The sequence below is a fragment of the Scyliorhinus canicula genome, chromosome 12 (genome assembly GCF_902713615.1).
Source record: "Scyliorhinus canicula chromosome 12, sScyCan1.1, whole genome shotgun sequence".
NCBI lineage: Eukaryota > Metazoa > Chordata > Chondrichthyes > Carcharhiniformes > Scyliorhinidae > Scyliorhinus > Scyliorhinus canicula.
This window is the reverse complement of record NC_052157.1, coordinates 31,624,627-31,644,363: the sequence shown is the minus strand read 5'-3', so window position 1 is coordinate 31,644,363 and position 19,737 is coordinate 31,624,627. Positions and strand designations below refer to the sequence as shown.

Sequence of the window (19,737 nt, the reverse complement as noted above, 5' to 3'; positions counted from 1 at the left end):
AGCAATGGTTAGCACTGCTGCCTTACGGCATTGAGGGCCCAGGTTCGATCCCGGCCCTGGGTCACTGTCCATGTGGAGCTTGCACATTCTCCCCATGCTTGCATGGGTTTCACCTCCACAACGCAAAGATGTGCAGAGTAGGTGGATTGGCCACACTAAATTGCCCCTTAATTGAGGAAAAAAAATTGGGTACCCTAAATTTTAAAATAAATAAATAAAACAATGTCAACAGCATGAACGATCTGAAGCTTCGATTACACGCTCTGATCTCACCATCAGCACTCAATGCTAATAAGCAGTTGCTGGGCAATTTTGGTCTCAATCTTAGCACAGTGTTCAGCAGCTGTCCCAAACCAATAAATTCCTTCATTCACTAGCGCTTCACTGACCGGACAAGTGTCAGGACAGTAACTTGTTAGTTCTTTTCTTGTCTACCATTCCTCTTTGCATCAGTTACTTTAGTTCCCCGGGTAACAAGATTAAAAGGCATTTTGGATAAGAATCTGATGTGAATAGCTTACGAGTAGAAAGTCTTTCTAGATGACTGGGCAGATCAATAATGTCTAGAGTCACAGAATTTGATAGGAGCAGACAGCCAAATACATAGAAGGCAGAATTGAAGTGGAACAAAGGTAAAATTGCTAGCAGGCTCAGAAGTAGCCAAGCCAGTTTCTAGCCACCAAGCCTGACGGCCAAGTTTTACATCCATCAGGCTCAAAGTCTTCGAGTCAAGGCAATGCAGAAAATCTTTGTAGTTTAAATATCTTCACTGAACGCAGACAAGATGTTTCCCAGGCGTCAGTATCATCCCTGTATTACGTGGTACCTAGAGGCTGATTTTATCAATTTAGTTAATTTTGATGTTGTTGGGGAAACAGGGAAGTCTTGATATAGAGATCGCAGTTATATTTTGTAACAAGAGGTACTTTTGACAAAAACTGTGCATTTAGTAATACGTATATCTTAATTTTCGTAGAGTAGAGTAGCCCTGTTTGTGGGTATATGTCTAATCTTTACTTTTATCGTCTTTAATAATTGTTACAAAATGACTGGGCTACTTATTCTCACTGGATTTTCACTAGTCTCCTCACAAAAATCAAACTATACATTCCACAAACCGGTGTTCCAAGTTAAGATAGCCTCACGGATAACATCAGCATGTTTTGTAACACTGGTGACTCCATCAGTTTGGTTTTGAAATCTATTTAAGTACATTTGCTCACAAAACCTCTAGTCAATGGGCTTCCCTGGCATTTTCAAACCAGAGAAGTCTGCCGTGTTCAATGTCAATTAAATCCCAATGCAACTCAGGATTATGCTGTACAAATGCTAAAGCTCCCTTTTATAATTCAAACCTCGAAAGCCTTACAACAGAAAGGTTCTCTCTAACCCACATCATCCTGATCTACATTGGAAAAATCTATCTCGTCTGGTGAAACCTGCCATGTTGATTAACAGAATTCCTAAATGAAGAACAATGTTTAGTAAATTTATTTCCAAGTACATCATAGAGGTTTAACTAGTGGTACTCTACAGTTAACTACTAGATTTAAACCAACATCAAGTTTTCCCATATTCCCGCTGGCTAGAATTGTGTAAATTCTTGAATGGAAATACAAAGAGATCCTAGAACAATGTTGACAATCGGACAAAAAAAACATAAATTTTTATGTTGCCTCTCATTTGTGTGGGGAGAATTCTTCACATCATGCAAACACAATTGTACATTTTCAGTCATGCCAGAAAAATAATGATAAAATCCTTCACAGAAAAAAAATGGCAACCTTCGTTAATGTTTGATAACCTTACCTTGGGCCAAATCGATTGAAATAATCTTCACCAAAAAAGTGTCTATAGATGTATTCGTCTAGATCATCAAAAGTATCAATTTTGTCTTCTTGGTGCTCTGCAATATTTTCAAGGTAATCTTCAACATCATTGACAAAATCAGAGAATAACATCTGATCATGTATAAAAAGGCCATTATGGAAGAACCGGTTTATAAATTTCTCCAATTCACTCCAGCGTTGGAACTCAACTACCTCCTGTTGAAGGTAATTATGGAGAAGTTTATGGAATTCTTCAACCTTGATGGGATCAAGAGCTTTATTAAAGAGACTCAGTGATTCTTGATGGGCACATTCAAAGACACCAGAACAACCCTTGGGGCTCCTGTGGTAGGAATCTCTTCCAAAGTGATCATGTTCGCTTGTGCTCCTTTCAAAATTGGGAGGCTCCTTGGTATACACTCTGTGTGGTTTCCTTGTATCACTATACAGGAACTGCTCATGAGCCGTTTCTCTGGCTTTATACTGACAGGAAGCTTTGTCTCCATGTACATCCCGCTGGTTTGTTCTACAAGAGTCTTCGTCATGGCGTTGCTGGAACCCTTGTCGTCTGCTCTTTGCATCTTGTGCCTCTTCGCGTCTCTTATTCTTATGAAATAAATTTTTTGCTGAATTTTGAAAGTGTCGGAATGTGGATTTAACAGAATCAGAGAATTTCTTAAGGTTTGCTTTTACAGCTTCTTTAGCCAATTTAATTTTTTCTTTGTGATGACGCACAAACTCCTTAGTAGAGTTTTTCACAGCATCAAAACCATTCTTAAATGACCTTATAAAACCTTCTTTGGGTTGGTGCTTTTTCCCCCTATTCGCATAAAATCTCCGATTTTGTTTCCTATCCTGCTTCTTTGAAGTTTTCTCAAATTCAGGATCATCCTTTACTTCCTTAGCTTCAACATAAAGTCTTTCCCACAAGTCAGAGCGTTGCTGCTCAAAGTCCAATTTCTTCTCCAGTTCTTCAAGTCTAGATTGCAAACTTTCGGTATCTTTACCTTCTCGTGCTGTATTAGCCGAGGACTGAAGATAACTCAAAGAATCCAGCTCCTTCCGCAGAGCATCAGTAACTTCCCTTTCTTTGTCCAGTTCCTTTCTTAGGAGCTGAGCCTCAGTCACAAGGTTCCCTTTCTGTTGAAGAAAGCTCTGTATCTGTTGCTTTTCATCCTCCAGATGATCCTTTAGCTTCTGGTTTTCAGTGATGATTGTCTCGGCATCCATCCCCTTTCCTTCTAATGTCCTAATTTGTTCCCTCAGCTTCCGAAGCTCATTCTGCAGCAAGGATAGTGCTTTCTCTTCGTGTTCCAATGATTCTTTCATCCGCTGGTTTTCTTTAGCAAGGGTTTGGTGCTGTGACTCAACAGAAAGCTTCTCATCCACAGTCTGTTTTAAACGTGTTTCCAAGTTTTCTCCTTGGGACTAAACAAAGAAGAAAATTGTTGAATGTACATATGTAAAGGTAATGTAGCATATTACAAAACACTTGCAGTTTAATAACTAGTAATATTGTAGGGTAACTCTAACCCCATGTTTTGATTTCGACTTTCACTGTACAGAGTGGCAGCACAGTAATGCCAGCATAAGGCACTTGCTGCTCGAGTACAATATGCTACACTTTAAAACATTTTCATTTAACAATATAAACTCTGAGCAAGCAGTTGTTTTATGCAAAACATTTGATAAAAACCATGGTATTGTGAACCCTTGAAGCAGATGAGAAAACACCTCTTACATCTTATAGTGAGTGGCTGTTTCTTCACAAAACCTCAGCTGCAATAGCTTCAAGTTGGAGATGCAACTTTTGAGTTTACCTGGAAATTCCAATCTTACTCATTAAGCGCTTTCAGTAGCAACCCTGGTCAATGGTGGTGACACAAGAGTACATGGCAGTCAACCAGACACTAATAAATTACTCTCCTGAGGGATTTGGAGATATTTTGGAGAAACGGGTCACCAGATCAATCTGATTTGATGAATTTCACAGTGAATGGCATAAGTGACCGTCCATTCAGGCAGTGGCATGTGGTATAGCTGAAGAATCTTACAAATCAATCAATTTTTTTGTTATAAATCGCATCGATTTGCCAGTTCTTCTGAAAAGGGACTTTGTCCTTCTGATTTTCAACAACCGATCTTGCCTCCCGACATTATCACAGTGGTGCTATAGTTAAAATTTGTTTGGGAAATAGTTAAAAAGAAAATCCTAGCTTGTTCATTTTTATATTTTGTAGAGGTGAGAGAAAATAGAAGCATGTCTGACCAGGTGATAAGGCAGGTCTGTTAAAGATGAATGTTGAATAGAGATTATGAAGGTTCCGGAAATAACGATTGTGAAGAATCTAGTCTTCAAAAACAAAGACTGCAGGCTAATTCCAGATTCAGTATGGCTTCAAGATTCCAAAAGGCGAGCAGGCACCAGCAAAGTGCAGGCGAGAAGCCAAATGACATTCTACAGTACAGTAAACAGGCTTGATTCCCAGCTTGGGTCACTGTCTGTGCGGAGTCTGCACGTTCGCCCCGTGTGTGCATGGGTTTCCTCCGGGTGCTCCGGTTTCCTCCCACAAGTCCCGAAAGACGGGCTGTTAGGTAATTTGGACATTCTGAACTCTCCCTCCATCTACCTGAACAGGTGCCGGAATGTGGCGGCTAGGGGCTTTTCACAGTAACTTCATTGCAGTGTTAAAGTAAGCCTACTTGTGACAATAAAGATTGTTATTTACCAAAAGACTGACAAATATAGCCATGAAGGAATATATAAGGAAGGAAACAAAGATTAATTGGTTATATATGGTAAAAATCTCCCAAGACAGGAGGATACCAAATGGCATCTAAGTACTCATAAAAGTAGTAAGACATGAAACACACACACACGGGTTAACATGCTAACTGTAATAAAGAAAATATTGAACATTTTAGAGGATTATGCTTAGCCTAGAGATCACAGATGTCAAGAAGCAATAACGTAGATTGAGAAGCAAAAGTGTACACTAGTGTTTGTCATAATTCTTTCAGAAGTAACTGAATAATGAATCACATTCATGATGGGTTGAATTCTCTGGTCAATGATAAAGAGGATATCGAAATTTTCACAGACAGCAAACCAGGAAGTAAAAGTACTGTTTATCCTTATTTTAAATAAATTTTACCAAGCAAAATAAATGATTGAGACTTACAGACAAGATTAAAAGCTAAAATATCATGAACTTTAAAAAAAAAAAAATATTTTTAAAATGTATTCATTATTTGTGAAATTTGACACTGCACAGATAGAAAATTAGCTTTCCGTGGCCAGAGAGGTTTTTCAGCAATAAATACAAACATAGTACCTCATTAAATAAGGTGCAACTTTCTCCAAGGCTTTTGCAGTGAGGCACTAGCATAAAAGATCATGGTGTTGGCAGATCAGTGATTTCTACTTGATTGCAGTCTGGGTGGCAGGGCATCGGGTGCAGGGGGGGGCAGAAGGCGAGTGGTACGGGCGCAGTAGTCTTTAACAGCACACCCTATGAAGCAGCATAGAGCTGTGTGCAGACGCCAGAGGTTAGTCAATCACAAAGGAGTAATGATGGTGAATGCCATCATTATTGCTGCAGAATCCAGGCCAATATATAATTTGCAGAAGGTTTAGATAAAATTGTGCAGGCAAGGCGTTCAATGGTAATGGCTCAAGGAAAATTATAAATTAGCTAGCCAGGTTGAAACCGGCTTGCGCAGAGTATGAACCAGAAGGTAATGATAAATGGAAAAACAACTGTCTAGGTGGTAGTAAACTGGGGAGGTCCACATGGATCTGTACTAAGGTAAATGGTGTTTTACACCATTCATGAATATCTGAAAAGAGAACCTCCTAATTTTAGGTGGGGGGTGGGGTGGGGTGGTAAACAGATAAAATGATATGGAACAATTAAGCAGATGAACTAAGTAACTGCAGGTGGGTTTTAATGAAAGTAAGTAAATATAAGGTAATATATTCTAAATGGAAATTCAGATTGTGTTTGGAATGGAGTATCTGTTAGAAAAAAGAGGGAAAGGGGAACAATCATGGTACAATTAGTAATCATTCAAAATGTTTCTAGTCTGTAATAATAAAGCTCATAAAATATAAAAAAGATCCATCTTTAGGACATCTGACTCCAAGCCAAAAAGGTTACTTCAACCTTGTACTGATCAATGGTGAGGCCAGATGGAATTTTGGGCACCCTACCTTCAAAAATATATTGATTTGTTGAAAAGGATTCAAAGAAGACCAACAAGGGTTATTCAAGAACTAAGTACTCCAAGTCAGAGATAACTTAAGACATGGCCATGGAATATCCCCTCCAAGTCGCACAGTATCCTGAATTGGAAATATATTGTAGTTCCTTCACTGTTGCTAGGTCAAAATCCAGGAACTCCCTCTTTAATACTGTGAGCACACCTACACATCAAGGATTGCAGCGGCTTACCATCATCTTCTCAGGAGCAATTTGGCCTTGCCAGCAATGTCCATAATTCATGAAGGAATTTTAAAAAAAAGGCATATCTTCCATATTTTGTGAGGCATATTTGATGCATTTCTAAACTGGCTATTAGGTTCTGACTGCTGAGCTAGAGAAGAGATTGTTTTTAAAAACACGTCACATGCAACATTGGAGAGTTACAAGGAATTCCTCCATTCTCTAAGTAATTGATATGAACAGACTCAAAAGGAAAAGCAATTGAGGCCAAGATCATTATCTACTAATTGGGTCAGGCATGTGTCATCTGAAGGAGAGATTGGTGGCAGCTGTTTTGAAATGCGGGGGAATAAGACTCAATCATTAGTGTAGGCGTCAGGAAGGAGAGCTGGGTGGTCAACAGTTTAGAGGAAATGGAGTGAAGAAAGTAGGAAGTGGGTCTCCTGCACAGGATGCGCTAGGAAAGCCAATGAGGGATGATAGGAGAAAGAAAGAACGATGCATGATCAGGGCCAGAGCCAGGAGGGAGATTCAACATGGTGAATGAGGAAAAGGGAGGAGACAGCAGAAGTAGCCGAACAGATGATCTCAAATTTAGTAACAAAGTCCATGAGTCATGAGTTTCTTACACTTATTGTTGGAGGCGAAAGCGAAGGGAGCAGGTTTTTAAAAAATGTAGATGGGTGGTAGCAGAGAAAAGCAGCTAGGGTTCTATTTTCTCTCCAGCATCATCCTGAACAGTGGGCAATTTAGACAGATAAAGGCGCAGCCTTTATTAAAAGGTATTTAATTTGGCCAAGCAGATCTGACGATAGATGGTAAAACTTGATGGTGGGAAGAGAGAAACTCGCTATGAGTTATGTTTCTGGTTATATTTCTAGAACGAGGAGTCATAAATGAGGAGAAATTACTTCTCTCAAAAGGTCGTGAATCTGTGGAATTCACTGCCCCAGAGAGCAGTGGATGCCAGGAGATTTGAGTAAATTCGAGGAGATAATCAGTTTTTAAATTAGTAATGGGTTGAAGGGTTACGGAGACCAGGAAGGAAAGTGGAGTTGAGGCCAAGAGGAGATCAGCCAGATGGTATTGAATGGTGGAGCGGGCTCGAGGGGCTGAATTGCATAATCCTGTTCCCAGTTCTTACATCATCAGGGAGAATAAATTAGGTGAAACACAGTATATTCCTGAAGAAAGAGTATCCAAAGTGTAGGTACGGTAGTGGTTAAGCAATTAAAAAGTTGCTGAAATATCAGTGATAGCAAGGCCAAAAGCCTTCAGTTGAGGGATTGAAAATGCAGTTGTATGCAAAAAGGGGAGAAATTTGTTTTCAGCGTTGAACACAAGTAGGATTGAAAAAATGTAAAGGGATGTATAACACACACACACACACACACTAAATTATGCAGGTAAATGTAGCCATTCATTTTATTTAAAAGTCAAATTGCAGAGGGAAGCTGGCAAATAGAATTTTAAAAGTCTATCCTTGTAGAATTCCCGTAAACCTGCTAATTCCCTAATCACCGCTTCATGAGAGATTGAATATGCACAAAGTACTTTAAAAGTGCACACATTACTGGGTAATCACACACCAGCAGAGCCCTCAGGCATATGATACTTATCAAAACTGCCAAGTGAAAAATACTACACTGCAATTTTCTAAGGGAAACAGCAATCTGTGAACATGTTTTATACATATGCAGATAAAATAAACTATATGCCATGCAAGGTACAAGCCACAAAGGTTGGAACAGGCTGTGGAGACACCAAGGAGCAGTGAGAGAATCAGCAATTGTGCAAATAAAAACAGTCCAGAAGCCACCCAGGTGGTCAGGAGGTGGAGGGCAGGGTAGGAAGTAAATGGACAAGAGAAACAACAAGTAACTGCAGTTTGCAGAGATCATCTGCTTAGTTTGGCTGAGTTTTTATTGCGAATTTTGTGGGGGGTTTGGCGAATTTTGTGGGCTTGCTTATGGAGGCCTCTTTGATAGTTACCATTAGCTCTTTTCTGGGATTTTTTAGGTATATGGTGTGGGTTTTTTATGATGGATGATGGATTTATTTTTCGTGGTGAATGTGACAATTTGTTTTCTATTTGTTTTGCCAAATATCGTGAGCCCTTTCCTGACTTTTTAGCAGTCATTGTTAGTGCCTCGCTGGGCTTATTTGGGCAAATGTGAGCTTTTCTGGCAGACATGGGCCGCTTTCCCTTTTTTGGTGGGTGTTGTAAGAATCTTCCTGCCTTAGTTTGGATTTTGGGAGCTCTGTTCTCGGTTTCTTTGTGATAAACATGGTGTGCTTGGTGGGACGCACTGTGGGCTTTTTTGCATGAGTCTTTGGGCAGGCGTGGGATTTTTCTGCTCGGCGTATGCTGCTTTCTCTTTTGTCGGCATACATTGTTGGGTTGTTTCAGTGATTTTGGACTGCTATTGCAGATTCTCCAGTTCGCATTGTGGTTTTTCTTATGCGGGGCCCTTTGGAAGACTTTCTGGACTTTTCTATTTTTAGGCAGAATACTTTGTAAGCTCTTTTTTGTGGTCTTTTTTGGACAACTGCCAGATTTTATGGCATATTTGGTGCGCTTCATTTTTTTCTTGATGAATGTTGACGGTCCTTTTCTGTTTTTTTGGTGGATAGTGTGGGTTCCATGGAAATTCTGGTGAACGCTATGAGCATTTTTCTCTTTATTTTGGCAGGGGTTAAGGGTTCTTTTAATTTTAGGAAATCCTGTAATTTTTCTTCTGGAAATTTTCCTGTGGACATTACAAGTCTGTGTTCTGTGCTTGTGGAATTGGCTCTTTCTTAGATTGACCTCCCATGGTCTCAGAAACCAAAATTCAAGCCTGTCCTGATTATGTCTCTCCTTTATATTTTCCTCTCTTGCTAGAGCTTTCCCTTCTAAAAACTGTGGGTCATCCCCCCTCCCATGTTTCCTCTTCCACTCCTGTGGCTTCATGGTTGCATTTCTTTCTCTCTCTGTTCCCAAGTCTTTTTTCTGACTCCACAGTTGGAACTGTTGGTGGTGTCCTGGGCTCGAATTTCTCTGGAAATATACGATCTGCAAGATCAGGCCAATTTTAAGAGAAAGAAAACAAAAACAGAGGACAGTAAGGAGGCTTAAATTTAAAAAGTGCCAGATACAAATTAAAAAGTTAAAATAATTCCAATATACCAAAAAGACTTTGGTTTATATCACGGAAATGGTCTGTAATAAGAACGCATTGTACATCTATTGCAATACAATACATATTTTGGGCAGCGTGCAATTTAAAATGTATTGATGGGTGGTGTAGTGGGTTGTGTTAGAATATAAACACAGAAGAATCAAGCATTTCAAAGGGAAAGTAAACTGAATATCTGTCCAGTGATTAGTGATTCCTGTATACATGTACTAATTCACTCATGATATTTCATTCATTAGTTTTATTCATGAGCTGGTTAATTTCACTCAATCTATTTCATGGTTTCTGTATCTGCACAATAATAGCATAAAACTAAATTTGTCTACGCTTGATGGTTGGAAGACTTCAAGAAAACAATGTCAGGTATCTAAATACAAGTCTAATTTTAGCACGCTTACATGATTATTTGATTTTTTATTAATTTAGAGTACCAAATTCTTTTTCTTCCAAATTAAGGGGCAATTTAGTGTGGCCAATTCACCTATGCTCGGCTTTTTGGGTTTTGGGGGGGGGGGGTCAGACCCATGCAGCCACAGGGAGAATGTGCAAACTCCACACGGACAGTGACATGAGGCCGGGATCGAACACGGTTCCTCGGCACAGTGAGGCAGCAGTGCTAACCACTGCACCACCGTGCTGCACTCATGATTACTTGTACTATATTGAGAACAGTCACATAAATATCCAACGGCAGTTGAGTTACCTGAAGCTCAGCTTGCTTTTCTTTGAGCTGCACGTTCTCTTTTCTCATTTTATCCATAAGTTCTGTCATTGTAAGCAACATGTCCGGTTTTTCCTTTATGTCTTCCAAAGGTTCCTCAGTTCCAGCCTAATTTATAACATGTCAGCCATCAGTGAAATGCATGACTGCTGCACATACCACTTTTTATATTTTTGTATGAAATCAGTGGTACTTTAGCTGATGTATGATTGTTACTTCCCCCAACCATTCACCCTCCTAAATGTATTGACTGTTGTGCTTGTTATAGGATGCTGTTCGCCTGTTTCCGTTCAGTGGTCATTGCATACGAGTGAACTTCAACAGTAAATATCAACAAGCTACTTAACCACAGAGGGTATCGCTGTTCAACCTGATTCAGTCTTCATCAAGCATCCACTAGCATGCACTTCCTGCAAGTTTGCTGAACAGTGAACGGGTGGAAATTGTGGGCATTTTTCATTTGTTCATGAGGTGTCAGCATCGCTGGCAAGATCACCACCTTGAGAAGGTGGTGGTGAGCCACTTTCTTGAACCACTGCAGTCGTGTGGTGTAGGTACACCCATCATTTTGTTAGAAAGGAAGCCCCAGGTTTGACCCAACGACTCTAAAGGAATGGCAATATATTTCCGGAGTGCAACTTGGAGGGGAACCTGGTGATCCCATGTGCCTGCTGCCCTAGTTCTAGGTTTGGAAGGTGCTGCGAAAGATACTTTAACGAATTGCTGTACTCCACCCTGTATCTTTCCTTAACAATGGGATACTGGACAGAAGGATTCCGACTGTTGCCTCATCAGATTACGTCACTTAGGACGGATTGGAGTTTGAACCAAAGACCAAAGTCTTTATGGCACAGCTACTCACTTGTTCTTCATCGGGAAAGCTGTGGAAACTATGCTATAACTGATGGAACGGAATTTCAATATATTTTTTAAAAATTAAATAATACACGTATCTATTTATAGAGGTTACTTCAAAAAGGTCTTTTAATTAATAGTTAATAAGGATAAAATTCCAAAATTCTTGACCCTCTTTGGCACTGAGCAACATTGCAATAAGAAACACTATTTAAACAATCCAGATGACCAATAAGTATTTCCCAAAACGTTTTACCCTTTACTATCTTGTTATATTTGTTACTGCTGCAAATCCTGACCAGTAATTTTATGAAATTAGTTAATATTAGTTATTGCTGAGGGTGGCACAGTAGTTAGCATTGCTACCTCACGGCGCCGAGGGTCCAGGGTTCAATCCCAACCCAGGGTCACTGCCATGTGGTGTTTGCACATTCTCCCCATGTCTGTGTCTCACCCCCACAACCCAAAGATGTGCAGGGTAGGTGGACATGCTAAATTGTCCCTTAATTGGAAAACGATTATAATTGGTAATTTTAAAAATATGCATGTTATTGCTGCACTCCATTACAACCAGTGGACTATATCACAAAATTCACTATGAAATAGTTAGAGCTTTTGTGGAACACCCCACACATTCTTTATAATAACAGATCTTGCTCTTTGTGTGAAATTCAAAGATATTTGCGCTCTTTAGTGCTTTTGGGATTGGAACATATAAAATTGATGTACCTCTTTATTGGCTCAGTGTCCACTCAATTGTTTATTCTAATTTGCACTGGTACAAACTAGACTTAGTTGACTGATGAGTCAGACATTGGGAAAGTCAAAAAGATTTGACAATACTGATGGAATGATCGCCAAGCATACTAGAATGTTACTTTGCCTTTTGGAAATTGTGCCAACTGGTCATGTGAAGTATAAGTCAGCTGCTCCACTGAATTTATTGACATGACTTGAGCTGGCAGTTAAAGTACTGGGTAAGTTATTTTAAGTAGTGACACCAACGTGGTACAACATCGAGTGGCAGAATGTACACTTTGTTCTGGACAGAAAAATACAGACAGAAATTGCTAAAAAATCAAATCCTACTGACAATCAACCTCGTTTTGATAAGATGCCAGATGGAATTGGACAGTAACTGCTTCATTTAATTTAATTTAATTTAATTTAATTTAATTTAATTTAATAAGCATGGTTTTTAAATCACGGAATCTGCAAAACTATTGTTTGCCCCACTCCCTGACTCAATCTATACTGTGTGCTTTCGGCAGGAATTTCTGACCTCAATAGTTGTGGCCAGGAGAGTGAGAATGCAGAGGAATTTAAAAGAAAAAATTTAGAGTACCCTATTTTTTTTTCCAATTAAGGGGCAATTTAGCGTGGCCAATCCACCTAACCTGTACATCTTTGGCTTGTGAGGGTGAAACCCACACACACACGAAGAGAATGTGTAAACTCCACACGGACAGTGACCCGGCGCCGGGATTGAACCTGGGTCCTCAACACTGAAGGCACCAGTGCGAACCACTGCGCCACCATGTCACTCCAAAACTTTTTTAAAAAAAGAGTACCAGCCTGAACTGAGTGCAGAAATGCCGGAATAAAAAAGGGAGAGCTGGGAGAAAAGTGCCAATATAAACTGGGGCAATGGGGGGGATGAGATTAAAAGTGTCAAGATAAACTAATGGGAGTAGTGGAGTCCTGTACTAGCATGAACTGTGGGCGAATGGATGAAAAGAGCTGGCTACACGATTTAGATCGAAGGGAGGGGGCTGAATAAAATAATTTAAGTGTCAGAAACAAGGGAAGGAGAGCACCCACAGCTCTGCATACTTTTCCATGTGCAAAATTGAATGAAAATCCTTGCAATACTTTGCCATAATTTGTCAATGACTCTGCTCATGGATCTCATCTTCAAACTACATTCTGACACCGTTCTGAAGTTTCAGTAACAGCAAAAGCCACGTAACAACGTAAAGCATTTTGTATTCATACTAAGAAGTAATATCAGAAATTGCACTGCATCAGAGTGTTCTCCACTCAAACCACAACTAATGCACCGATCAATCTGCTTCTAGAAAACGGGATAGGATACGAATCCGACTAAAACATAGCATCAATATTTTACTGATTTATTGTAATGAAGATTTAAATTTGTTTTTAGCTGGAGCAAAGGGTTAAATTAAACACAGGACAGCATTAACAAGTCTGTAACAGCTTTATGACATTTACTTACCTGATCCTTTTGACATTGAAAAAGATCATCTTTAACATCATTCAATTCATCTTCATGAAATCTCTTCACCATTTTCTGTTGTTCCTGTATTTGGACTGTTCCTGCAATCAGCCAAAAGAAAACACACCATGGTACTATCAAAAAGACAGACTTTTGGATTTTCCTTTATCGTTGCATTAATGGCTGGCTACTTGATAAAAATGAAAGATCCATCATTCACAACAAGTGGCACATGCAAATTATGATATTGCTGACTTGTGAAAGAAATGCAGTAATGTAACATGATTGGTACAAAAAAAGACCTGAGAGACAACCTTTGCCAAGTTTTCTTCATATAAATCTGGGGATATTGGATGTAGTTTGTCCTGTCAGGTCACTGCAATTTTTAAGTACTTAAGCATGCATTCACCCTCTTATCTTCCCTTCAAATCCCAATGATAAATAACAATCCCCAAATAAAACATGAATGTGCACAGAATAAAGTAAATGATGTACATTGCATTTTAACAAATAATTATTTCCTTGAATCCAACATGTAGACATGCTTCCCAAGATGAATAAGATTTTGAGTCTCCACTTTTATATACTGCACAGATATAGTACAAAATAAAACAGTGATCCAGTAATCATGAGCTGGCAGACAAAGTTACAAACTCATATAGCATTAAATAATCTTTGAGATTACCCACTGGTTTTATCTGGTTCTCTCTCTTTGTTGCAATGTACAGCATCATATTGCAACAGTGTTACTGCTTCAATAATTCCCTCCCAAAGATAAGCAATGTCTTAAACTGCACAGGATCAACAACTAAAATCTCTCTGCTGTAGCTCAACTAACAAGTCAATGGTTCAGGATTTCTGCAATTCAGATAAAGATTTTGTTCTGCTTTTGTCTGACACAATGTTATAGTTTTTATTATTTTTTTAAAATTAAAAAGCATAGCTTTAATTTATATATTTTTTCCTTATGTAAATGAACCCCTTATTTCAAAAGCAACGGAAAAATGCAAGTGTAATCAACTTTTACATATTAAAGTGCCCACATTTATTTAAAGCACTTGTCTCAAACTTTTACCCATCATCCAAAAGTTATCTTGTTACTCGCTAATAAGAAAATTTTACATTGTGTACATCCAGAACTCCAGTTCAATTACAATACAAGGATGTTTCTCCCTCTGACTTGCAAAGCTCTATTCACTCATTAGCAGCTGGAGGGAAATGTTCTTCAGTAGACTGGTCTCAACAAAATGTTATCCCATTGCGAGACACGCACAAAAATAAATGTTTTGCTCCTATTGCACACTAGATGTGTAGTCGAACATTTTGTGGTGGGGTAGGGCAGGAAATAAGAGGAGGGGAGCAACAGCATTTAGTGACTGCATCAGAAAAGTTGCCCCCAAATTAATCTAATTGAAAGTAATACTGATTTGAGATGTGCAATGTGGATTTAAACTGATTTCTAAAAACATTTAAAAAAACAGAAGATGACATTTTATTCAGTCATGTCCCCATTATTTAGGTTACAATAATATTTTGTCTCTTTGAAGATTTAGAGAACAAAATTCTTTACTTGAATAAATGCCCTTATAGCCAACAGAAGTAACATATGACATCCACAAGTCAAATAACTAACTCAGGAATTCTAGTAGCAAGTGAATTAATAATCTATCGTGCAACTGGGATCTGAAAATTGTGACTAGCAGTTCCACTTGGTGGGTAAAAGAATCACCTGATGGTATCCTCAGCCACACAGACCAGAAGATCCCAGGTGGGATTACAGAGCTAGCAAATCTCAGTCAGGGCGAGCAGTTGGGAGTGCTCGATTTGGCCAGAGTGCTCAGAGACTGGCAAAGGTAAGTCAGCCATTGATTCATTTCCAACAACCTGTGCAGGAAGGGGCACGTGCGAGGAGAAGAGATAAGAACAGGATCAGGCTTAGCTTGATGCTCTCACATTGAAAGAAACGGACCATGCTCTCCATCGAGGCTTAAACAGGAAAATTGGCTACTTAGTTGTGATAACAGAGAGCTACCAGCAGCTCTTGGGCAGGGGGAAATGAGGAAAATGCGAAAAAATTAAAGCTGTAAACAACTGCTACAAAATGTTATAACATTTCAGGTAAGTGAATCGGAGTTACATCACACTGATCCATTTTTCCAATTCGCAACCACAGTTAATGTTTTTTTCAAAAAAAGTGTTGGAACTAATTCAGCAATACTTCTGAATGGCTGTTGGAACTACAATCATTCTGCTTCTTGCTAGTCACATCAGACTGCACTCATTGAATTTATAGTGCAGGAGGCCATTCGGCCCATTGGAGTCTGCACTGGCCCTTGGAAAGTGCACCCCCATTTAAGCGCACACTTCCAACCTATCCCCATAACCCAGTAACCCCACCTAACCTTTTTGGACATGAAGAACAATTTAGCATGGGCAATCCACCTAACCTGCGCATCTTTGGACTGTAGGAGGAAACTGGAGCACCCGGAGGAAACCCACGCACACATGGAGAGAACGTGCGGAGTCTGCACAGGCAGTGTAACAAGCTGGGAATCGAACCTGGGACACTGGAGCTGTGAAGCAACTGTGCTAACCACTGTGCTACCCCGCACTTCAAAATAAAATCTGGTGGGAAAGAGGGGGAAGTACAGGTAGCACACTTGAGAGACCATGGGCGGGATGCTCCCATTCGGCAGCAGAGTGTCCACAACGTCAGAAACGCCATCGCGTTTCACGATGGTGTGAACGGGCTGCTGGGATTACTGATTCTGGTCCCTACAGGGGGCCAGCATGGCGCTGGAGCGGTTCACACCGCTCCAGCCTCCCATTCCAGCGCGAACTATGCACCGTGCCAATCTGCGCATTTGTGGTGGCCTCCCTCAACATCCTGGCCCAGGCGCAACATGGCATGGGAATTCAGGGGCCGGTGCATAAGAAAATAGGCCCGGGGAGCGAGAGGCCGACCCGCCGATCGGTGGGCCCCGATCGCGGGCCAGGCCCCATTGAATGCACCCACCGGGGTTGGAGGCCCCCCCCCCCCCAACACACACAGGCCACCCCCTGACCCTGCGCGCAGAGTTCCCGCCGGCTGCGACCAGGTGTGGGCGGCGCCGGCAGGACTCTGCCTTTTTAGAGCGTCCGCTCAGCCCATACTGGCCAGAGAAACGGCGGCTCAGCCGCATAGAGCGACCCACGACTGGCGCCGCGCCAAACGCGCCAATTCTCCACTCAGAAGAGTGCCGGCGTCAGGGCGGCGTGGCACGGTTGCGGGGATTCTCCGGCCCACGCAGGCTGGGAGAATCCCGTCATTAGCTTTACTCATTCCTGATCTGATGGAATGCAAGCCTCCTCTATGCTCCTGTGCAATAATGATCTGGGCAACCTCAAATCAGCTTCTAGTGAGCATGATCCACATCAAAAAGAGCCCCCATTTTTTCATGCATTATAGAAAGGTTTTTTTTTTACAAATGCACACCGATGTTTGCAAAAGGTCTGCAGTGAATCTCATGAGAGTTAAAGTACATTGCTGGGCTAGATTACAAGCAGGAAACAAATACAGCTACACTACAGAGAGATACCCATTACCAAGGAGAAAATAAATGTGCAAGTAAATTAAAAATTGAGTACCAAAGCGTATTATTGTGCACGAATATAACAATTCTATGTAACAAACAAACCCTCAATACATTCTATATTACAGAAACTCAAGTATAAACTTAAAATATACATTTTAAAGAATTTTTAAAAAAGTTTAATGGGGGCTATCAAGAGCAAGGATGGCCCTCTCATACTCCCCATTATTTCAAATGAGCTTCGTCTCACCCCTCTTCAGAGGCAACTGGCTGCCATCTTGAAAGTCTCCTAAACGGGGATCAAGTATTAAATTCGCAGGTTAGTCTCAACCCCAAATGCAATTTATTTCAACAGAGACTTGATACAAGTAATTTTTAAAAATTAACTACATACCCAAATTTAAGCACATGTTATGACTGGCAGCAGAAAGTGTAGCAATATAGTCATTTATCACTACACAAGTGAAACTTCACAATGCATCCCTGTGCAATAATCAAAGGTGCATTGCAGTCGAACACCAGTCAGTGCAGCATTGTAAAACTTGGTATATTGGTCACCTTTTAAACCATTCCCGAGTATGAAAATCTTATCAAGCTTCGTGCAGGTTTGACTTACAACTCTTATTTCACTGCCTTTGTTTTTGATTTCTATACTAATGTAGGAGATTTAAAACCCCAATTTGATAACTCATTAGTTGTATTGGAGGCCACAAAAGAACAAATTGTTATTATTTGTAATTGGGTTTGGGGTGGATATTTGGACTAAAGGAAAAGCAGAAACAGTGCTTCAACTAAAAATGGAGGATATGCAAGAGTGCCGGTTTCAAGAATGTGTGTGACACAAGTATCCTTACAACTGAAAATCTAACTAATTGTTAAAATTAGCTAGAGTTATTTTTAAAATCCATTTAGCCACTCCAGAGGTTCTCTTAATTGCTCTTTTTTTTTTTGGGTATATGTATTGATTTATATTGTACAAAAAAATCTGTTGTAGTATGTGTAGAATATAAAAATTGGACAAAATTCAAATAAAACTTGAATTAGACATGCCACCATAGAACCACCTGAAAAAAGTTGCACATAAGCAATTCAGGCAAGTAGTTGTGTGGATTTGAAAATACCATTATTAGCTCTTCCCAATATCAGTTATATCTAAATTTTTCCATTTCATTTTCCCTTTTTTGTTAAGCATTAACACAAGCAAGTGAGTTCACAAGCTTCTTCTTTCGCTTTGTCGAGAGAACCATGCATACATAGTACAATTACATTTCTTCACAACAGCATTTGTTTTACTGAAAGTTCATGCACAGATATTCTATTCAAAGAAAGTGATATTTTTCCATAGCAAATACATTCAAATTGCAATATAAAGTTTTTTTTTGCATGCTACAGGAAAAACGGAACAATTTGCAAATGGCATACATCACACCAATTCATCTCAATAAATATGTACATGCTTTAAGCAAACAAACTTGAAAAAAATGTTAGAGGCATTTGCTGCTGTACGTGGACAACCAACCAATATTGAACCAAATTTTACATGCTGCATACACTCCAGAATGCTGTCAAGCATCAACTCAAATCCTAAGTTTCAGTTCAGAAAGTCCTCACCTTGGCTACTGCAAGTATTATCACTAGCTCCAGTGGATGATTATGTAAACAACTTCTACAAAACTTCAACAAAAGAAAAAGGGCTACCAAGTTACAGAATAAACTTTTACAGAATAAACTTTTACAGAATAAACTTTAAGGCACTGCCATGTGGTGCTGTGAAGTGGCAGAATCTTTACCTGATCAACTCCACTCTCGAGTTAGCAGTGAGAGTCAGATTGAAGACCATCATTCCCCTGTGGGGCAAGGTGCTAGTTGAAAGTCTCATACATCTTTGGAGACCAATACAAAAGGCAGAGAGTCTTTAGCATGCCTGACTTACATTAGGTGCAATTTCCCCATGAAATTCCAAATTGAGATAGGAGTGACGCACTTCTGTATTGCACACATGTAAATTGCTGGGGCATTCTAATGGTCATTTTCTTTGAAAGAAGTCTCTATTTTTTCTTTTAAACTTACATAACAAAAACCTACAGTCTACATTGACATTTTTTTTTAAAAAATCAATCAAAGCACTTTGGAGCAATAAAACTTGCAGCATCAAGAGAGGTTCCAAAACTCTAGTTACCACTCCACTGCATGTAAATTTGATCAAATATTTCCATACAATTCTTATAACGTTGGTTATTGTACTCACTGCCTTCCTTACCTTCAAATTCACCTGAAAATACACAAAACAAAACTAACCATAAACCAAAACACACAAACTTAGATGGCACAATGTACCAGAATGGCCTTTAAACTAACTGCATTACAAGCAAATATGCAACATCTCTGGAAGATGCAATAGCTTAGTTCCCTAAAATCATATGAATAAGCAAGTGGCACAATATTTCCTTGTGTAATTCAGGACTGCAAGCTTCTTGTAAAAGTATGCTCTGCTACAATGGCTAGAATATGCACACTCTTAGTAAAAAGCACTACCTTATTCCTTCTCCTGTTTAAAATTTTAGCAAACAATAAGAAAGAGTATACTTGGGTATTGGTAAAAAAGAGAGACTTGCTGGCAAAACTTTTCATCCTGTACTCATTGCTCCCGTTGAAATTTGGTACTCTTGTCTTTCCTGAAGCAGGCAAACAAAAAACCTTTGACTGCACATCTCCTTTTTCAGTAATACACAAGCTCTGTTCCACAGGCAAACAGGTACATTCTACTGAATGGCTTCCCAGGACATGGGAACAGTAAAGTATGGCATCTAAACACCTAATACAATGCTCCCAGAAGCATCAACAACTACAGGAGATTTGCATTAACTTTACTGTTTTTTTGGGGGGAATCCTCGATGGCA

At 39.7% G+C, this 19,737-nt stretch overlaps 1 protein-coding gene across 11 annotated transcripts in view; it reads right to left on the bottom strand.

The window, feature by feature from the left end:
• The window catches only part of ccpg1 (cell cycle progression 1), a 73,035-nt gene that overhangs the window by 4,261 nt on the left and 49,037 nt on the right, over nt 1-19,737 (bottom strand). For 4 of the 11 annotated variants that reach the window (XM_038813676.1, XM_038813674.1, XM_038813672.1 and 1 more), the window contains exons 7-11: nt 19,098-19,109; nt 17,088-17,126; nt 13,266-13,366; nt 10,157-10,282; nt 1,810-3,257 (exon numbers count right to left, since the gene is read on the bottom strand). In XM_038813676.1, coding sequence (XP_038669604.1) covers nt 1,810-3,257; nt 10,157-10,282; nt 13,266-13,366; nt 17,088-17,126; nt 19,098-19,109 — 1,726 coding nt within the window. Of the gene's footprint in view, nt 1-1,809; nt 3,258-7,675; nt 9,330-10,156; nt 10,283-13,265; nt 13,367-17,087; nt 17,127-19,097; nt 19,110-19,737 lie in introns of those variants that run through there. The other 7 variants (XM_038813681.1, XM_038813678.1, XM_038813675.1 and 4 more) reach the window with 7 other exon arrangements.